Source organism: Periophthalmus magnuspinnatus, chromosome 23 (assembly GCF_009829125.3).
Source record: "Periophthalmus magnuspinnatus isolate fPerMag1 chromosome 23, fPerMag1.2.pri, whole genome shotgun sequence".
In the NCBI taxonomy this organism is placed as follows: Eukaryota; Metazoa; Chordata; class Actinopteri; order Gobiiformes; family Gobiidae; genus Periophthalmus; species Periophthalmus magnuspinnatus.
Genome location: NC_047148.1, coordinates 23,478,243 through 23,498,533, shown reverse-complemented (window position 1 = coordinate 23,498,533; position 20,291 = coordinate 23,478,243). Strand labels below are relative to the sequence as shown.

Sequence of the window (20,291 nt, the reverse complement as noted above, 5' to 3'; positions counted from 1 at the left end):
GGCCTGGAGACAGGTGGAGGCGCTCGGCAGCTATCCATCTTGTTAGTGGCGGTGCTAAATCTCACGCTAGGTTGATCTTTTGTTTTTCCAACGTAAACCCTGGAATGAGGCTGTGAACTTTTGACACTCCGGCAAATGGGGCCCGACTCGGCAAAGTCTTAAGTGCAACTGTGACAAAAAAAAAAAAATCACTTTTTTATGAACAGATTAATGCAGCGTCTTAGAAGTTGTTCTGAAAGGCTCCGTTGGATCACATGGCTGCCTATAGGTCCCTGGTCCTTGTGTGTGGTACAGCGGGAGTTCACATGTTATGTTGTAATGCGACCAGGCAGGTGTGAGGGTCACGGATAGGTTGGCGAGCCAGCATGGTGACCCCCGTGGTCTGCTTTGTCTAACTGTCAGAGGAACCCCTTAATTAGGGCGGCGGGCCGGCTGTGTCTGCCCTGACCGCTTGGCCACAATCCCTTCATTAAATGCTCCTGGTTGACTTGGCAAAGAGAGCAGTGCTTTTCCCCCATCGCGCCGGAACAAAGGCCATGTGGACAAGATCAGCTCGCGGTTTGCACTTCCACTTCCAACTTTAGCGGCTATAGTCGTATTTCAGGGTCTAAGTTCGTTTTCATTGTCAGTGTCAAGAAATAGACAGTTTTACTTCCTTAAGTTGACTGATAACGACCTGGTGATGGGACGAAGGCCGTCTGCAGAGCTGCTGTTCGGTTTCTAAGGAGACGATAGAAACACGGGGTTGAGCTGCGATGAAAACGATCAGAAAACGGCGAACGTCATGACGATCCATCCCGAGAAGGAGGGTCTAAGGGCAGGGGATGTTCTGGGACACTTCGTTTGTTTGTTTTCTGTTGATTAATCTGTTTGTTTCTGTGTCATTGTTGATTTTCTAACTTTCTGTCGGTTAAATCAATTCTCATCTTCTAAGAGGCGACGGCTGCGGTGATTTTGGGCTTTTACGAAAATAAATTGAATTGAATCTCATTGGTCGTAACAGCTGAGCAAGATGAAAAATCAAACGAAAAGCTCAGACATTTGTCCCGTTCAACAGAAGCCCACAGCTGTGACCTTTGACCTCTGACCTTCTGCACGTCACAAAGACAACAATCACACTGACGCTAAAATCAGCTGAAGTTTGTCTGCCATGTTTGTTTTGGTTTGTTTGGGCGCTTCACCTTTGGCTTCCACACGAACCTCAATGCTGCTCTGTGATTGGTCGACAACCACCTGTCGGGCCCATCGCACCAGTTGGACCACGCCAAGATGGACCCTCCACCAGTGGGACCACGCCAAGATGGAGTCTACACCAACGGGACCACGCCAAGATGGAGTCTACACCAACGGGACCACGCCAAGATGGAGTCTACACCAACGGGACCACGCCAACAGACTGAACTCCAGTTACAGAGGAAGAACTGAAGAGAAACAAAATGGTTTACGTTATTATTTAAGAACTGAAGAAGAAGAACGGAACAACCTGGACTCAGACGCTGTTATAAAATCTATAAAATCTGATGTAAAAATGACATTGAATTGTAAATTTATTGCGTCTGGTCCAACTTGTCCGTCCGTTTTCTTTGTTGTTTTCAGACTTCCCCCACCCCAGACACTTCCTCCAGCACCTCCAACTTGTGGGACTGCGAAAAAAAAGAATGTGACCTCACTTCTCTTTTGCCGACGGAGGAGGTGCCAGTTTCAGTTTCACACACGCCCAGTAATTATAACTGTGAACTATACATTTCCCTTATACAGTCGCCGTTCACCTTTAGAGCAATTTACGGAATGTGTTCAGACGAATTTACATAAACGTCGGATCTCAGTGTGACTCTGAAGTGCTGTGCGTTTGCGATTTGTTTTCTCCCGGACAAAACCCACAATGACGATGAAACGTTCTGCACCGACAAAGACGCAAAAAGATCGAGGAAGACGCTGAACATCGCAGAAAAAGTTGGACTTCTGGACACGCTGAGGGAAGGTAGAAGCTCCGCGGCTGTAGGGGGCGACATCACAGAATAAATGAATGTTCAAGGAGGAAAATAACGTGGTTTCGTCGTATAAAACTGCACTTATTTTTAAAAATTGACGAAGGTTTGAACTTTGAGAGAGTTTAAAGCCTTTTTAGCGTTAGCATTATTCCGGTACATTCCTTAAATCCAGGTGCGGCGGAGGTAGATCCAGTTTTCTGAGGTTCTGCTGTGACACCTGAGCCGCAGGTGTGTTTCAGGCGCACACACTTCTTCGCTGATAGAGTTACAGCCTCCGCGTTCATTTCACTCGTTTGTTTTCAATGGGACTCTCTGTAGTAGCGACCCGCCGCTAATCACGCTAACCCGAACAGGAAACGTGACCCGACTGAAACGCTTTTTTTTTTTTTTTCCCCCTCTCCCAACATTCAAACAATCACCGAAAGTATAAACAAAGCGCTGTGTTCAAACGTCGGTCGTTGAAACGTAAACACGGCGTTTGAGTGCGGGCGAAACGGGAGAAATACGTCTTTCTTTCGTCCGCGGCGTTTCCAGCGGATTCACGCAACTGGAAACATGTGTGAATCCATGTGTGTAATTTCAAATTGAGTGATAAAAGTTTTATACGGTTCTCATCTCACGCTCTGTTTTGCGGCGTCTTATAAAAGTTATTGCCGTGACGATGTTGAAATATGTTTTGTTCGCACGTTGACTTTGGACGGCGTTCTGGTTTCGGGGCTTTAAACGCCGCCCAGACACTGATATAATTGGTTATGACTAAAGTTTTGACATTTACTGCCACGGGTTTAATTACTACTTGCGCGTGATATATTTGCGCTGCGGCGTTCTCTTTGTGCGGCGTTGAGTTACGACTTACTCTCGTCGGACAGGTCGGGTCCTGATCGTAGCGGCGTGGGCTGCACACGGTGAGAGACGAGTCGTAAAAACGTCTCAAAGTGCGACATTTCTGAGTGTTTAAGTGATACTATGCGTAATTACACAACAGGACAAAACTGGGACGTCAGCGCGGCGTTTAGCTCAAATGAAGCTCGTCGGGGCTAGCGGTTATAGCGGCTAATGTGGAGCGGAGTTTTATTCAGACTGCGAGTGTCGTAGCAACGAAAGAGCCAATCAGGAGCGAGGTCGTCGAAGCTGACGCCGTTTCCTGTCTGCACCGCTTGGTTTAGCGGGGATCAAACCTGTGGCTAACGCTAGCCGGAGTGACGTCGTTTGTGCGTTTGTGCGTCTGTGTGTTTGTGTCTTTGTGCATTTGTGTCTTTGTGCGTTTGTGCGTCTGTGTGTTTGTGTCTTTGTGCATTTGTGTCTTTGTGCGTCTGTGTTTTTGTGTCTTTTTGTGTCTGTGTCTTTGTGCGTTTGTGTCTTTGTGCGTTTGTGCGTCTGTGTGTTTGTGCGTCTGTGTGTTTGTGCGTCTGTGTGTTTGTGTCTTTGTGTGTTTGTGTCTTTGTGCGTCTGTGCGTCTGTGTGTTTGTGTGTTTGTGTGTTTGTGTCTTTGTGCGTCTGTGTGTTTGTGCGTCTGTGTCTTTGTGTGTTTGTGCGTTTTTGGCGGACAGTTGTGTGTTTCTTTGACTCTGAGCTGCTGTAAATCGTCTCATTTCACAGAGCTGAGTGTCAGATGGTCCAGCTGGAAGATCACGACACGCATTCCACCGCCGCTTTACCGCCGTTTCACCGCCGTTTCACCGTCTGCGTCGAGCAGGTTTGCGCGTACTTCACACAGACGTGCAGACGATTGTTTTGGTTGCGTTGAAAGCGGCGGCGGCGTCTCCATGAAATGAGAAACTGTCACGGCCCATTGTGACATCACGGCGTGTTTTTCTAACGTCTCCGTTTCATGAAGCGACGTTTTGCTTCTGAAACGGAGCTGGTGACCGCAGATAAATGTCCTCTGATGAAGTGTCCTCTGATGAAGTGTCCTCTGATGAAGTGTCCTCTGACCCCGGGACGTCCCCATCTGGACTTTAAGGAACCACAGAACAAATCCTGTAATCAACTTTAATGTGAGGACAGAGAGAGGACAGAGAGAGGACAGAGAGAGGACAGAGGGGGGACAGAGGGGACAGAGAGAGGACAGAGGGGACAGAGAGGACAGAGGGGACAGAGAGGACAGAGGGGACAGAGAGTGGACAGAGAGAGGACAGAGAGTGGACAGAGAGAGGACAGAGAGAGGACAGAGGGGACAGAGAGGGGACAGAGAGAGGACAGAGGGGACAGAGGAAGGACAGAAGGAGGACAGAGAGCATCAGATACAGTATCGGCTCTTGATATCGGCAGCTCATGGATCCTCCCCCCCGTCCTCCTCCTCCTCTCTCTCCTCCTCCTCCTCCTCCTCCTCTCTCTCCTCCTCTGTCTCCTCCTCTGTCTACTCCTCTGTCTACTCCTCTGTCTACTCCTCTGTCTACTCCTCCTCCTCTCTCTCCTCCCCTCTCTCTCTCCTCCTCCTCTCTCTCCTCCTCCTGTGGAACATTCAAGACAAAACAAACAGGTGTTGAAAAGTTCCACAGTTCATCTTTAAGTCGTCAGAGTTTGTCATTAAAAGTGTGTGAGCTGCTCTGGGGCCACAGACGCTCAGTGTTTGTGTTTCACACTCGCCGTCTTTAGCTCCGCCCCCTCGCTCTTTGTGTCAAACTAAACACTTTACCAAACGGCGGCGTCCTGACGGCGTCCTGACGGCGTCCTGACGGTGTCCTGACGGCGTCCTGACGGCGTCCTCATGGCGTCCTCACGGCGTCCTGACGGCGTCCTCACGGCGTCCTGACGGTGTCCTGACGGCGTCCTGACGGCGTCCTCATGGCGTCCTCACGGCGTCCTGACGGCGTCCTCACGGCGTCCTCACGGCGTCCTCACGGCGTCCTCACGGCGTCCTCACGGCGTCCTCACGGCGTCCTGACGGCGTTCTGTGACTTTAGTGGACTTGATATAATCCGTGTTATTGCTCATAATCTGCTTAAGTTGTTGCTCAAATGAAAATCTCACCTCTGTGTGTGTGTGTCGTGTTGTCGTGTTGTCGTGTTGTGCGTTTGTGGTGGATTATTGGGTCGGTGCTGGTGTGTGTAAGTGTGAGGCCTCGTCACGCCTGGTCACGTGACCCCTTCTTCTTCTTCTTCGAGGTCGATTAGAGTGTTGAATTATTGAATTATTGATCGTCTCATAAAGAAAACAAAAAAAGAATTTGTTTTTGTTTTTTGTCAGAATTTTATATAAAAACATTTGTTCTCAGCTTTTTTCTTTTTTCCAGCACAGAGTCAAAAAGTAAAGTTACTCGAGTAAAAGTACAGATACAGAGGCAAAAAGTAAAGTTTTTTGTTTTGTTTTTTGTCATAATTTCATATAAATCATTTGTTCCTGACGTTGCTTCTTCTCAGTTCCTCAGACGTTTTCCTGATAAAAATACATTTTCCTGTTTTTTCGTGTCTAAACCTGGAATTCTAAAATAATTTTTATTTTTTCATTTTGCTCAGGCCAAAACATCCAAATAAATCCGTCCCCAAACACTTTTCCACATTCAAACATCAAAAACTGGTCAAACTGAACTTTTCCTGAAAAGTTTGAACTTTCTCATCTCGACCTGAACAAATAAAAAAACTCTGATGATTTTATTCATGAAAGTCGCATTTTTCTGCATAAAAACTTTTTTGACATTTCATCCTCTCGACTAAACACAAACACAAAAACAACACAAACACACACACAACACACAAACACAACACAAACACACAAACACACACACAACACAAACACACACAAACACAACACAAACACAAACAGTTTCAGCTTCAGTTTCAGCTTCGTGCTATTTTCAAACTGACCTCGTGCCGTGATTAGCCCGGGGGCCAGACTTTGGACATTCTTGTGTTGAGGTCGTTTTCGTGGAATCTGTTTATTTATTTTACCCTCGTTTGGCCTCGACTGACACATTCTCCACCTGTCCACCTCCACCTCTCCTCTCCTCCTCTCCACCTCCTCCTCCACCTCTGCACCTCCACCTCTCCACCTCCACCCCTCCACCTCCACCTCTCCTCCTCCACCTCTCCTCCTCTCCACCTCCTCCTCCACCTCTCCTCCTCCACCTCTCCTCCTCTCCACCTCTGCACCTCCACCTCTCCTCCTCCACCTCTCCTCCCCTCCACACCCCCCCTCCACCTCCACCTCCTCCTCTCCACCCCTCCACCTCTCCACCTCCACCCCTCCACCTCTCCACCTCCACCTTTCCTCCCCTCCACCTCCACCTCTCCTCCCCTCCACCTCCACCCCCCACCTCCACCTTTCCTCCCCTCCACCTCCACCCCTCCACCTCTCCTCCACCTCTCCTCCCCTCCACCTCCCCTCCACCTCTCCTCCCCACCTCCACCCCTCCCCCCCCCCCCTCTGTTCATATCCCTTCTTTTGGCACGCGGCCGTGTTTGCGTTCCCATAATGCCTTTCACCTCGTTGGAGCCTCGTTCACCCTCGTTGCCCCTGATCCGAGCCGCTCTCATTTGCGCCTGTGACTGATGTGAGAATGTGCGACACCCCCGTCCTCCCCCGTCCTCCCCCCTCAGCTGTCGGTCACAAAGAGGCCGGACAAACCCTGGGCGGGCGGTGACTCTCAACACCTCTGCTTGTGTTTCCAGTGTCTCCGGGCGTCTGTCAGAGGAGATCCGGCTCTTTCTCCGGCTCTTTCTCCGGCTCTTTCTCCGGCTCTCGCTGACCCGGTGCATGCGGAGGATTTAAGGCGTCCGCTCCTCTGAGGATCTGGACACGGGGCGGCCGAGCGTCTGGACACACGGGGCACGATGCTGCTCGGGTGGCAGCTGCTCGTCGTTGGACTGGCATCGCTCAGCTGTGGAGCAGAAGGTCAGTGGGTTTGAGTTTTTAACGTTTGAAGCTGATGTTGTGCTTCGTGACGCGTTTGTGTGACTCTCTGAAACGGGAAAACGCGACTTTATTTGAAGATAAAGTTCAGAGTGATGATTCTCGAGTTAAAAAAACAAAAATAAATGTGTAAATTGGACGGATCGATTAGAAAACGCTGGTTAAATGTTGTAGTTAAGTCAAGATTTCAACTGTATTTTCAGTGTTTTTACTGTTTTCTCACTGTTTGAAGCTGATGTTGTGCTTCGTGACGCGTTTATGTGAGTCTCTGAAACGGGAAAACGCAACTTTATTTGAAGATAAAGCAAAGACTAAAGTTCTGAGCGTTGTTTTTGTGTTAAATAAACCAACATAAATGCATAAATTGGACAAATCGATTAGAAAACGCTGGTTAAATGTTGTAGTTAAGTCAAGATTTCAACTGTTTTCTCTCACTGTTCAGTTTGATTTTACGTTTTGTGATTCACTTTTACGTCTAAATTATCCTAAAAATGCAGAAACTCTGTTGGTTTGGAGTAATTTTAGTGTGATTCTGCGTCTCCACAGCTGCTCCACACACTCCACACACTCCACACACTTCACACACTTCACACACTTCACACGTGTATTATTAGTGACAAACTCAGTACGTCCTCTTTTTATGACGAGTCTGTTCTTCTGATTCTGTCCACGACTCCACCTCTGAGGTGGTGTTTATTTATTTATTTATTTAGAAAAGGGACAGTGCATATTAATGAACATAAGATACATATGTAAATATGCCAGATTTTAGCCACAGGCTGTTTCCATCTGTTGTCCCTGGATGTTGTGTCTCCTCTGAGGTGGGGTTCTCCTCTGAGCTGTTCTTTTTAGGTGGTGTTCTCTGGGGTGGTGTTTTTAGGTGGTGTTTTTAGGTGGTGTTTTTTGGTGGTTTTCTCCTCTGAGGTGCTGTTTTTAGGTGTTTTTTTGAGGTGGTGTTCTCTTCTGATGTGGTGTTTTTCGGTGGTGTTCTCCTCTGTGGTGTTCTTTTTAGGTGGTGTTCTCTGAGGTGGTGTTTTAGGTGGTGTTCTTTTTAGGTGGTGTTTTAGGTGATGTTCTCTGAGGTGGTGTTTTTAGGTGGTGTTCTCTTCTGATGTGGTGTTTTAGGTGGTGTTCTCTGAGGTGGTGTTTTTAGTTGGTGTTTTTAGGTGGTGTTCTCGTGTTTTGAATCGTTCCTGTCGTCCTTTTTCATGACGTTCACATCTCGGTGGTAAAAAAACAAGACTCGATCTAAACGAGTCGATATCGAGATGATCAGATTCATTTGAGGGTCTGGACCGAGCAGACGCAGACGCAGACGCAGACGGAGTGTAGAGCGTCTGCGTCTGCGTCTGAGAGGGGGGACTGTCGCTGTCAGATTAATTAAAGCTCAGACTCGTTTTTGAGTTGTTCCATGTGACTTTATTGAACTTATACAGAGCATTTTTGTTTTATTTTGTGTGTTTTTTTGTACTTTTCTGAGGTTGGACTGATTCTAATTTTAGATTCTGTTAAATGTATCGTCTGTTCCACTTGTTTTTTTTACAATAAAACTGGAAAAATTATGTTTTATATTTAAGAAAATGTCAGTAAACTTGGAATTAAAGTGATAAATAGACACGGAAAATTTATTTTTACAAAACTTACAAAACAAAACTGGTCGTTCAAAATGTTTTACAGAAAAACAAAGAAAATCACAAAACAACAAATCAAAACATAAATAATAATCTGAAAATGAACATTAAAAGAGAAAAGTGTTTTAGTTTTGTACATTTAAAGTCGTGGTTGTTTGTCTTAATGATGAGTCTGGTGGACTGTTTGTTTCTAGTGGACATATTTTATTTAGATGGATCATTGTGGAACAAAAATGAATCAGGACGTTCAGAATCTAAGACTTCAGCAAGAAATTCTACTGAGAAAAAATGAGAGTGAAACGTGCTCCCTCAGACTCTTCTTCAGACCTCCTCCTCCTTCTCCTCATCCTCCTCCTCCTCTTCCTCCTTGTCCTCCTCCTCCTCCTCGTCTTCCTCTTTATCAGACTCTCCTCCTCCTCCTCTTTCCTCCTCCTCCTCTCTCCCCCTCCTCCTCCTCCTCTTCCTCCTCCTCCTCCCTCTCTTCTTCCTCCTCCTCCTCTTCCTCCTCTCCCTCCTCCTCTCTCTCCTCCTCCTCCTCTCTCTCTCCTCCTCCTCCTCCTCTCTCTCCTCCTCCTCTCTCTCCTCCTCCTCCTCCTCCTCCTCCTCCTCTCTCCTCCTCCCTCTCCTCCTCCCCCTCTCTCTCCTCCTCCTCCTCTCTCTCTCCTCCTCCTCCTCCTCTCTCTCCTCCTCCTCTCTCTCCTCCTCCTCCTCCTCCTCCTCCTCCTCCTCTCTCCTCCTCCCTCTCCTCCTCCCCCTCTCTCTCCTCCTCCTCCTCCCCCTCTCTCTCCTCCTCCTCCTCCTCCTCTCTCTCCTCCTCCTCCTCCCCCTCTCTCTCCTCCTCCTCCTCCTCCTCTCTCTCCTCCTCCTCCTCTCTCTCCTCCTCCTCCTCCTCCTCCTCCTCCCTCTCCTCCTCCCCCTCTCTCTCCTCCTCCTCCTCCTCTCTCTCCTCCTCCTCCTCCTCCTCTCTCTCCTCCTCCTCCTCCTCCCTCTCCTCCTCCTCCTCCTCTCTCTCCTCCTCCTCCTCCTCCTCCTCTTGGTCCTCCTCCTCTTCCTCCTCCTCCTCTCTCTCCTCCTCCTCCTCCTCCTCTCTCTCTCCTCCTCCTCTTTATCAGACTCTCTTCTTCCTCCTCTCTCTCCTCCTCCTCCTCCCTCTCCTCCTCCTCCTCCTCCTCCTCTCTCTCCTCTTCCTCCTCCTCTCTCTCTCTCTCCTCCTCCTCCTCCTCCTCCTCAGTCTCTACATTGATGTTTTTCGTGTCGTGTTGTGACTTTGTCAGTTTGTTCTTAAATTCCTCAGACTCAGTTTTTCTCTCAGATTCTGTCTCTTCTGTCTTTGACTTTTAGAGAGAGAGTAGAGCCTGAGGTGGTGTTTTAGGTGGTGTTCTCCTCTGAGGTGGTGTTTAGGTGGTGTTTTAGGTGGTGTTTAGGTGGTGTTTAGGTGGTGTTCTTCAGTCTTTTTCTCATTGTGTTCAAACTCTGATATTTGGGTCGTGGGTTAAATGGGTAAAACATGTGGAGCTCATAAATCTTGTTGTGGTTTTTGTGCCACCTGTTCAGGCCTGGTGGGGGGTGGAGGTGGGGGGTGGAGGTGGAGGTGGGGGGTGGAGGTGGGGGGCACTGGGGGGTTAGTGGGGGGCCGTGGGGGTGGTGGTGTTTGGGTGGGGGCGGGTGGGGGTGACACGGGGGTCAGCTGTACAAACCAGTGCAATAATCTACAGAGAGAACCTCAGTATTTCAACTGTCGAGCCCCGGGAAGAGAGTCAGGTACTCGAGTACACGGAGTTATACTCGAGTACAAGGACAGACACTCGAGTACAAGGACAGGTACTCGAGTACAAGGACAGGTACTCGAGTACACAGAATCGACACGCCCCACAGTCACATGACTCTTCATCCAAGCCTTGGTGCACAGACAAACGGCTTCACTTCTACAACTTTTTGCCCCGTTGACAGATTTTAAAGTTAAGTATTTAAGTATTTTCTGGAGTATGCGCCGCTCTGGAGTATAAGTCGCTCTGGAGTATAAATCGCTCTGGAGTATAAGTCGCTCTGGAGTACACGTCGCTCTGGAGTATAAGTCGCTCTGGAGTACACGTCGCTCTGGAGTACAAGTCGCTCTGGAGTATGAGTCGCACCAGCAAAAAACGCAAAATAATGAAGAAAAAAACAAATATAAGTCACACCCCCGGACAAACTATGAAAAAACGTGACACTTCTCATCCAGAAAACACGTAAAACATGTGGTAAATTTGAATACTTTTGATTTTCCGCGTGTTCTAATCGTGGTTGACGTTATTTCCTGGAGACGTCAAACTCGTTCCCTCTTAAACCGTTTGACCGTTGGACTTGTTTTGACCGCCGGCCGCGCGCTCGCCGTTCAGATGACACGGGCTGTTGTGGATGAGGTCACCGCGCGGTCCAGAGCGGAGGGGACGTCCAGCCCGGTGCTTCCTGTCAGGATGTGGATACTGTTCCCCCTCAAACAGAACCTGATCCCGGGGCAGATGTGCGGCTCCGGAGTCGTGCGCGGGACAGGCCTCGTGTGGAAGTGGATCAGTGTCGCTCTGGATTTACACAGAGGGAGCGTCCAGCCACAAACACGCCAAAGTTATTATTTAAAACGCATTTTCTCCTGCGTTTCTTTAAGTAAACGCTGTTTTTTTGGCCTAAATGTCCCATAGTTAAACGTTAAACGAGAGAGATCTGTGGAGGGGCGAGGACAAATGACAGTTTTAAACAATCACTGGACAGTTTTAAATGAAAAACAAAATAATAAAAACATGTGTTGGAGACTACGGTGGCCCCGCACGGCCAAAAAACAACAGTCTGGACGACGCAGCGGTTTAAAAAATCACATAAAAACAGTGCAGTCGGATTTGAGTTTTATGTTTTAATGATTCGGTTAAGTTCACGTTTTAAATATGAGAAAAAGATAAAAAAGAGTCACGTTTCAGATCAGTTTGCACAGATTTAAACGAAGAAGAAGAAGAAGAAGATGACGATTTTGTTTTTTGTTTGAGGAAATTATGGGACTTAAAAACATTGGATTTGACAGGGATTTATCTCATAGTTTCAGTGTATTTTTACAAACAAACTCATAAACTCAAGTAAAAGTACAGATACGGAGGCGAAAAGTAAAGTTACTCGAGTAAAAGTACAGATACGGAGGTAAAAAGTAAAGTTACTCGAGTAAAAGTACAGAGTATTTTCATAAACATTACAGCGTCACTTCAGATCAGACGGAATAAATTTGAAATAAACAAAAAGTGACATTTATCCTCAACAAATGATATGAGAGAAAATTATAAAAATAAAAATAATTTGTAAAGTTTGTGTCTCGCCGTCGTCCAGATCTGATCCGGAGAAAAAGAAATATTTAAATCTGTGACTGGACAAAAGAGACGCTTCTTCAGACTCAGATTTACGCAGTGAATCCTTTAGTTTTGAGGAATATTTCTTAGATTTAACCAAAATTCCAGTCGTCCCATGATCCATTTCACCCAAAAAAAATCACAAAATGGCGGCGTTTAAGAGAAATAAAGACGTTTGGCTAATCCGAGTTTGAGTCTCTGCCGTTAAACACTTTGACTTTTTACTTTCGCTTCAGTTTTTAGACGTTTTTTTGTAGCGTTGGAGTTTGAATCGAAGCAGGAGTCATTTTGGCCTCAGTGGCGTTGTGTCGGGGATGCTAACACTCTGCTAACACTCTGCTAACACTCTGCTAACACTCTGCTAACACTCTGCTAACACTCTGCTAACGCTCGGCTAACACTCGGCTAACACTCTGCTAACACTCTGCTAACGCTCGGCTAACACTCGGCTAACACTCGGCTAACACTCTGCTAACACTCTGCTAACACTCTGCTAACACTCTGCTAACGCTCGGCTAACGCTCTCTCTGTGCGTCTGTAATGGAGCCCGACATCAGGCAGCGGCTTGTGGCTTTTTCCTGTAACTCTGACCACACGGACAAATGAGGCGGCGGCGGTCAGACTAAATGGACTCGTGCGGAGGGACGGCGGCTCGCGGGGGTTTAGTAAAGACGTGAGGCGGCTCGGAGCGACGCGGATCAGGCAGGGCGCGGTTTGGTCCCGTCGCCGTCTGCGGTTTGACAAAGTCCGTTCTGATCGCGTCGTGTTGAAGTGAGATGAGATTTTAACGACTTTTTACTCGAGAATTTGTGAAAAATCCACAACGGGAAAAGAAATGGGTCAAATGTTGCACTGTGGAACATTCCAGACAAAGAAGTAACACATAAAGATCCAGAGTGCAGCTTTAAGTAGACATGGCGTCCGTGTGTTGTGGACATAGCAGCTCCGTGTTGCGTTGACACCTGCGTGCGAAGGCGGGGCTTGTTGGTCAGTAAATCCCGCTGTTGTGCGGCGTCTCGGGGGGCGGAGCTAATCCCAAACAGAACCCGAGCCCCGGTCACGCTGAGTAAACACGGAACAGGTTGCAGCTAACGCGACGCTAACCGCGACGGCGCTCTTTGAAGGCGGCGGGGGGCTCGGAGCGGCGGCGCGGGGCAGGATGCGCGCCTCGGCCGGGGTCAGAGGTGCATGCTGGGACGTCTTCTTTGAGGTGGACACCTGGACACGTTTATCTACGGCGTCCACGTCCATCTGAGACGGAATGTGCAGGATTTATGTTAGAGACGTGTATACGAATACTCGAGTAAAAGTACAAATACAGAGGATGAAGTACTCGAGTAAAAGTACAAATACAGAGGATGAAGAACTCGAGTAAAAGTACAAATACAGAGGATGAAGTACTCGAGTAAAAGTACAAATACAGAGGATGAAGTACTCGAGTAAAAGTACAAATACAGAGGAAAGTACAAATACGGAGGATGAAGTACTCGAGTAAAAGTACAAATACAGAGGAAAGTATAAATACAGAGGATGAAGGACTCGAGTAAAAGTACAAATACAGAGGAAAGTACAAATACAGAGGATGAAGTACTCGAGTAAAAGTACAAATACAGAGGAAAGTACAAATACAGAGGATGAAGTACTCGAGTAAAAGTACAAATACAGAGGAAAGTACAAATACAGAGGATGAAGTACTCGAGTAAAAGTACAAATACAGAGGGGAAAGTTTACTCAAAGAATCTCATGAAAAAAATCTACTTAAGTAAAAGTATTTAAGTACTTTTAGAGTAAAAAGTAAAAGTATTTCACTCTAGTGTTTAAATGGAGTGATACAGATTCAAAATGAGTAAAAATACAAATTACAAACATTTCTTCATTTTTCTCATGATTTTTGTGAGTTTATTTTTGTTTTGCTCAAAGTTGAGTCTTAAACTTTTAAACTTTATTCAGGATGTTTCATGAACGTGGTAAAAATACTCCCTCAAATCAGATGAAAAGTACTTTTACTTTTCAGTCCTGTTCAAAAATGTAGTGGAGAAAGTACAGATACTACTCTCAAATGTACTCAAGTAAAAGTAAAAAGTACACACTGTAACATGTACTTAAGTAAAGTACAGATACATAAACATTGATTAAAAGTACAGTACTTTACAGTACTTTACTGCTTGTACTTCTTCCTCTGTTGTAGTAAAGTGAAGCTGGAGTCAGAGTTTTAGTTTTTTTCACTTCAGTCACAAAAGAAACACGAGTTTAAACAGAGACATGACTTTTACTACAGACGTGTACTGTTACTATGTACTGTTACTATGTACTGTTACTATGTACTGCTACTATGTACTGTTACTATGTACTGCTACTGTTACTGTTACTACATCCTGTTGTGTTTATGCCAGATGCCCTGGAGTCGGGGCGGGTCGGTCCAAACACTTTCACCTCGTCCTGTCTCTGCGTTTACAACGATCTGAAAGAATACTTTAAATCTGAGCCAATGAAATACTGCAGTACATGGTGTGTTGTGTACTTTGACTATGAAATACTGCAGTACATGGTGTGTTGTGTACTTTGACTATGAAATACTGCAGTACATGGTGTGTTGTGTACTTTGACTATGAAATACTGCAGTACATGGTGTGTTGTGTACTTTGACTATGAAATACTGCAGTACATGGTGTGTTGTGTACTTTGACTATGAAATACTGCAGTACATGGTGTGTTGTGTACTTTGACTATGAAATACTGCAGTACATGGTGTGTTGTGTACTTTGACTATGAAATACTGCAGTACATGGTGTGTTGTGTACTTTGACTATGAAATACTGCAGTACATGGTGTGTTGTGTACTTTGACTATGAAATACTGCAGTACATGGTGTGTTGTGTACTTTGACTATGAAATACTGCAGTACATGGTGTGTTGTGTACTTTGACTATGAAATACTGCAGTACATGGTGTGTTGTGTACTTTGACTATGAAATACTGCAGTACATGGTGTGTTGTGTACTTTGACTATGAAATACTGCAGTACATGGTGTGTTGTGTACTTTGACTATGAAATACTGCAGTACATGGTGTGTTGTGTACTTTGACTATGAAATACTGCAGTACATGGTGTGTTGTGTACTTTGACTATGAAATACTGCAGTACATGGTGTGTTGTGTACTTTGACTATGAAATACTGCAGTACATGGTGTGTTGTGTACTTTGACTATGAAATACTGCAGTACATGGTGTGTTGTGTACTTTGACTATGAAATACTGCAGTACATGGTGTGTTGTGTACTTGTACTATGACATACTGCAGTACATGGTGTGTTGTGTACTTGTACTATGACATACTGCAGTACATGAGTCGTGTACTTGTACTATGACATACTGCAGTACATGAGTCGTGTACTTGTACTATGACATACTGCAGTACATGGTGTGTTGTGTACTTGTACTATGACATACTGCAGTACATGGTGTGTTGTGTACTTTGACTATGAAATACTGCAGTACATGGTGTGTTGTGTACTTTGACTATGAAATACTGCAGTACATGGTGTGTTGTGTACTTTGACTATGAAATACTGCAGTACATGGTGTGTTGTGTACTTTGACTATGAAATACTGCAGTACATGGTGTGTTGTGTACTTGTACTATGACATACTGCAGTACATGGTGTGTTGTGTACTTGTACTATGACATACTGCAGTACATGAGTCGTGTACTTGTACTATGACATACTGCAGTACATGAGTCGTGTACTTGTACTGAGTGAGTTTCTGTTTTTATGTTTCTATTTCTGTCTCATTGATTCCAGTTTGTCTCATGATGGAGAAAAGTCCAAGAGCGATTTAGATTTAGATCGATCCACCAGCCTGTCCACATGTCTCACCCCAGAGTGTCTCACCCCAGAGTGTCTCACCCCAGAGTGTCTGTCCACGTCTCACCCCAGAGTGTCTGTCCACGTCTCACCCCAGAGTGTCTGTCCACGTCTCACCCCAGAGTGTCTCACCCCAGAGTGTCTCACCCCAGAGTGTCTGTCCACGTCTCACCCCAGAGTGTCTCACCCCAGAGTGTCTGTCCACGTCTCACCCCAGAGTGTCTCACCCCAGAGTGTCTGTCCACGTCTCACCCCAGAGTGTCTCACCCTGTGAGGCGTGTGGCGTGTGGCGTGTCATGTGTGAGCTCCGTGTTGTTGACAGTAACAGAGACATAAACATTTAAACTTAAAAACGACCCCTGCGTCTGGAGCAGAGACGTCCGAGCTCAGACCAGCTGAGACACACACGTCCACACACACGTCCACACACACGTCCACACACACGTCCACACACACGTCCACACACACCCCCACACACACGTCCACACACACGTCCACACACACACGTCCACACACACGTCCACACACACGTCCACACACACGTCCACACACACCCCCACACACACCCCCACACACACGTCCACACACACGTCCACACACACGTCCACACACACCCCCACACACACCCCCACACACACGTCCACACACACGTCCTCACACACGTCCACACACACGTCCTCACACACGTCCTCACACACGTCCACACACACGTCCACACACACGTCCACACACACGTCCACACACACGTCCTCACACACGTCCACACACACGTCCACACACACGTCCACACACACGTCCACACACACGTCCACTCACACGTCCACACACTCCACGTGAGCTGGTGTGATCGGGGCGAGCGTGGGGCGGCCTGTGGAATGTGGGGGTGGTGTTTGTGGTGGTGGGGGGGGGGGGGGGGGTTGTGGGGGTGTCGGGGCAGATCATGTGTCGGGGTGACCTTGAGTGTGCCCCAGAGCTGACGCAGCAGTGTGTGTGTGTGTGTGTGTGTGTGTCCTCAAACATACACATACATGACATATCTCTAGTGTGACCCACAGCACAGCGCCCCCTGGTGTTTACATAATGTGCCTGAACATCACAGCTCAATGTTCCGTCTTATAATCGAGTTTTTAGAGTAACATGTTCTAAAATGCACATGGTCCGTGTTTCACCAGAGAGAATGAAGAAGATGAAGGTGCAGCGTTAGAGCACGTCAGGGTCAGGGACAGACAGGCAGGAAACAAAGAAGAGGCCTGTCTCACATCTTCAGGAAGTGAGACAGGTTTAAACTGAAGAAAACTCAAACACTGAGTCACCTGGTTTAGTCCTGGTTTAGTCCAGGTTTAGTCCTGGTTTAGTCCTGGTTTAGTCCTGGTTTAGTCCTGGTTTAGTCCTGGTTTAGTCCTGGTTTAGTCCTGGTTTAGTCCTGGTTTAGTCCTTGTTTAGTCCTGGTTTAGTCCTGGTGTGAAGTACTTCCTGGTTCTAGACCTGACCCGAGCAGACGCCGCTTTATGAAATATCGACCTTATTCGTCGCATTTTTGACGTAAAGGTGACGGTTCGTTTAAGGACGTGGAGAATTTGGGGAAAGTTCTGCAGGTAAAATATGTAAAGTAGGTCAACGGCGGCCGCAGTAACTTCAGGAGTAAGATGTATATTGTGTCGAGACCCGTCTAAAGTGCGTTTGTGTTGTGTGTTTGTGTTTGTGTTTGTGTAGCGAACCTGCTGGACGCCATGCTGCTGAGGAACGGCTGGAAAGGAGCGAAAGAAAAGAGGCCGGAGGAGAGCGACGTTTCCACCACCGCCGCGTCCAAAAGCCTACTCTGGTGTCACTGCAACCACCACTGCCCCGAGGACTCGACCAACAACACCTGCATGTAGGCTCCTGTCACAAACAACACCTGCATGTAGGCTCCTGTCACAAACAACACCTGCATGTAGGCTCCTGTCGCACAAACGCACCTGCATGTAGGCTCCTGTCACAAACAACACCTGCATGTAGGCTCCTGTCACAAACAACACCTGCATGTAGGCTCCTGTCACAAACAACACCTGCACGTAGGCTCCTGTCACAAACAACACCTGCATGTAGGCTCCTGTCGCACAAACGCACCTGCATGTAGGCTCCTGTCACAAACAACACCTGCATGTAGGCTCCTGTCACAAACAACACCTGCATGTAGGCTCCTGTCACAAACAACACCTGCATGTAGGCTCCTGTCACAAACAACACCTGCATGTAGGCTCCTGTCACAAACAACACCTGCATGTAGGCTCCTGTCACAAACAACACCTGCATGTAGGCTCCTGTCGCACAAACGCACCTGCATGTAGGCTCCTGTCACAAACAACACCTGCATGTAGGCTCCTGTCGCACAAACGCACCTGCATGTAGGCTCCTGTCACAAACAACACCTGCATGTAGGCTCCTGTCACAAACAACACCTGCATGTAGGCTCCTGTCACAAACAACACCTGCATGTAGGCTCCTGTCGCACAAACGCACCTGCACGTAGGCTCCTGTCACAAACAACACCTGCATGTAGGCTCCTGTCGCACAAACGCACCTGCACGTAGGCTCCTGTCACAAACAACACCTGCACGTAGGCTCCTGTCACAAACAACACCTGCATGTAGGCTCCTGTAGCTCAAACGCACCCGCACGTAGGCTCTTTTCGCGCAAACAACACCTGCACGTAGGCTCTTTTCGCTCAAACGCACCCGCACGTAGGCTCCTGTTGCTCAAACGCACCCGCACGTAGGCTCCTGTCACAAACAACACCTGCACGTAGGCTCCTGTTGCTCAAACGCACCCGCACGTAGGCTCCTGTCGCTCAAACGCACCCGCACGTAGGCTCCTGTTGCTCAAACGCACCCGCACGTAGGCTCCTTTCCCTCAAACGCACCCGCACGTAGGCTCCTTTCCCTCAAACGCACCCGCACGTAGGCTCCTTTCCCTCAAACGCACCCGCACGTAGGCTCCTTTCCCTCAAACGCACCCGCACGTAGGCTCCTGTCGCCCAAACGCACCCGCACGTCACATAAACACATGAATAATTAAGCGAATGATTTCAATGCTATTAAAAACATGCTAATGCTAACGCTAACGCTCTGTGCTGCAGGACGGACGGATTCTGCTTCACCATGGTGGAGGAGGAGGAGGGGGGCACGGCGGTCGTCACGTCCGGGTGTTTGGGCCTCGTCGGCTCGGAGTTTCAGTGCAGAGTGAGTCTCGTCTCTTCACTCGACCGACAGAGCGACTTTACGAGAACCGTTCAGCTCCTGTAAACGGCGAGGAGCAACGTGGAGCGAATGACCTGAGACGGACAGAACGACGACGTGAACGACAGAGCGACTCAACCTTTAAAAACAAAACAATACACTGTGTTTGCATCAAAACAACATCGCACAATTTACACTTTTGTTGGTCTTTTTCTACTTTCTACAAAAAACTTTGATTGAGAGGGTTAAATATTTTCCGACAAAGTGTGGATACTTTGAAGATTGGAATATAAAACAGAAAAAAGATTAGTAAAGTCTTGTCTTTGCTACATAATTCCACATTTAACTTGATAAATGTGACGTCTTTTGTTTGATTCTGTATAAAATCAGATGATGATGATGATGATGATGAGTCCAAACCTCGTCTCTTCTTTGTTCTTTCTTCTCTGGTTTTGTCACTTCTCACAGAGACGTGCTAAAAGCTAAAAGCTACTCCAGCTCTTCTTGACCTTTTAAGCTCCTCCCACTGGGATGTGGGCGGGGCCAGAGGGACGTGGGCGGGGACAGGGGGACGTGGGCGGGGACAGGGGGGATCTAATCATCAGGGAACAGTTTGAACGCGGTTAAAGATTCAGTTTGAAGTTTGCATTTCTCTCTTAAACTGTTTGTTTTTTCAGGACATGTGGAACGGACGACTGAGGAAAACACTGGAGTGCTGCACAGAGAGAGATTACTGCAACAGAGACTTACACCCCACTCTGCCTCCTGTCAGCTCCTCCGGTGAGAATGTGTGTGAGAGGAGGAGGAGGAGAGAGGAGAGAGGGGTAAGAGGGGGAGGAGAGAGAGGAGAGGAGAGAGGAGGAGGAGAGACTTACACCCCACTCTGCCTCCTGTCAGCTCCTCCGGTGAGAATGTGTGTCTGTGAGAGGAGAGAGGGGTAAGAGGAGGAGAGGGGGAGGAGGAGAGAGGAGGAGGAGAGAGGAGGAGGAGGAGGAGAGAGGGGTAAGAGGAGGAGGAGGAGGAGAGAGGAGGAGAGAGGAGAGGGGGAGGAGAGAGGGGGAGGAGAGACTTACACCCCACTCTGCCTCCCATCAGCTCCTCCGGTGAGAATGTGTGTCTGTGAGAGGAGAGAGGGGTAAGAGGAGGAGGAGAGGGGGGGACAAGGAGGAGACAGGGAAGGAGAGAGAGGGGAGGGGGTAATTCTCTCTCTCCCTCTGTCTCTGTCTCTCTCTCCCTTTCTCTCTCTCTCCCTTTCCCTCTCTCTCTCTCCCTCTCTCTCCCCGTCTCTCTCTGTCTCTCTCTCTCTCCCTCTCTCTCCCTCCCTCCCCCTCTCTCTCTCCCTCTCTCTCTCCCTCTCTCTCTCTC

General features: G+C 47.7%; 1 protein-coding gene across 2 annotated transcripts in view; it reads left to right on the top strand.

Moving 5' to 3' along the window:
* Positions 1-6,746: 6,746 nt before the first annotated feature.
* Positions 6,747-20,291, top strand: part of bmpr1bb (bone morphogenetic protein receptor, type IBb) — a 22,921-nt gene continuing 9,376 nt past the window's right edge. The window contains exons 1-4 of one of the 2 annotated variants that reach the window (XM_033989386.2): positions 6,747-6,824; positions 17,422-17,581; positions 18,827-18,929; positions 19,604-19,706. In XM_033989386.2, the coding sequence (XP_033845277.2) occupies positions 6,764-6,824; positions 17,422-17,581; positions 18,827-18,929; positions 19,604-19,706 (427 nt within the window). In that variant the 5' untranslated portion in view covers positions 6,747-6,763. Of the gene's footprint in view, positions 6,825-17,421; positions 17,582-18,826; positions 18,930-19,603; positions 19,707-19,806; positions 19,832-20,291 lie in introns of those variants that run through there. The other variant, XM_055231820.1, reaches the window with a different exon arrangement.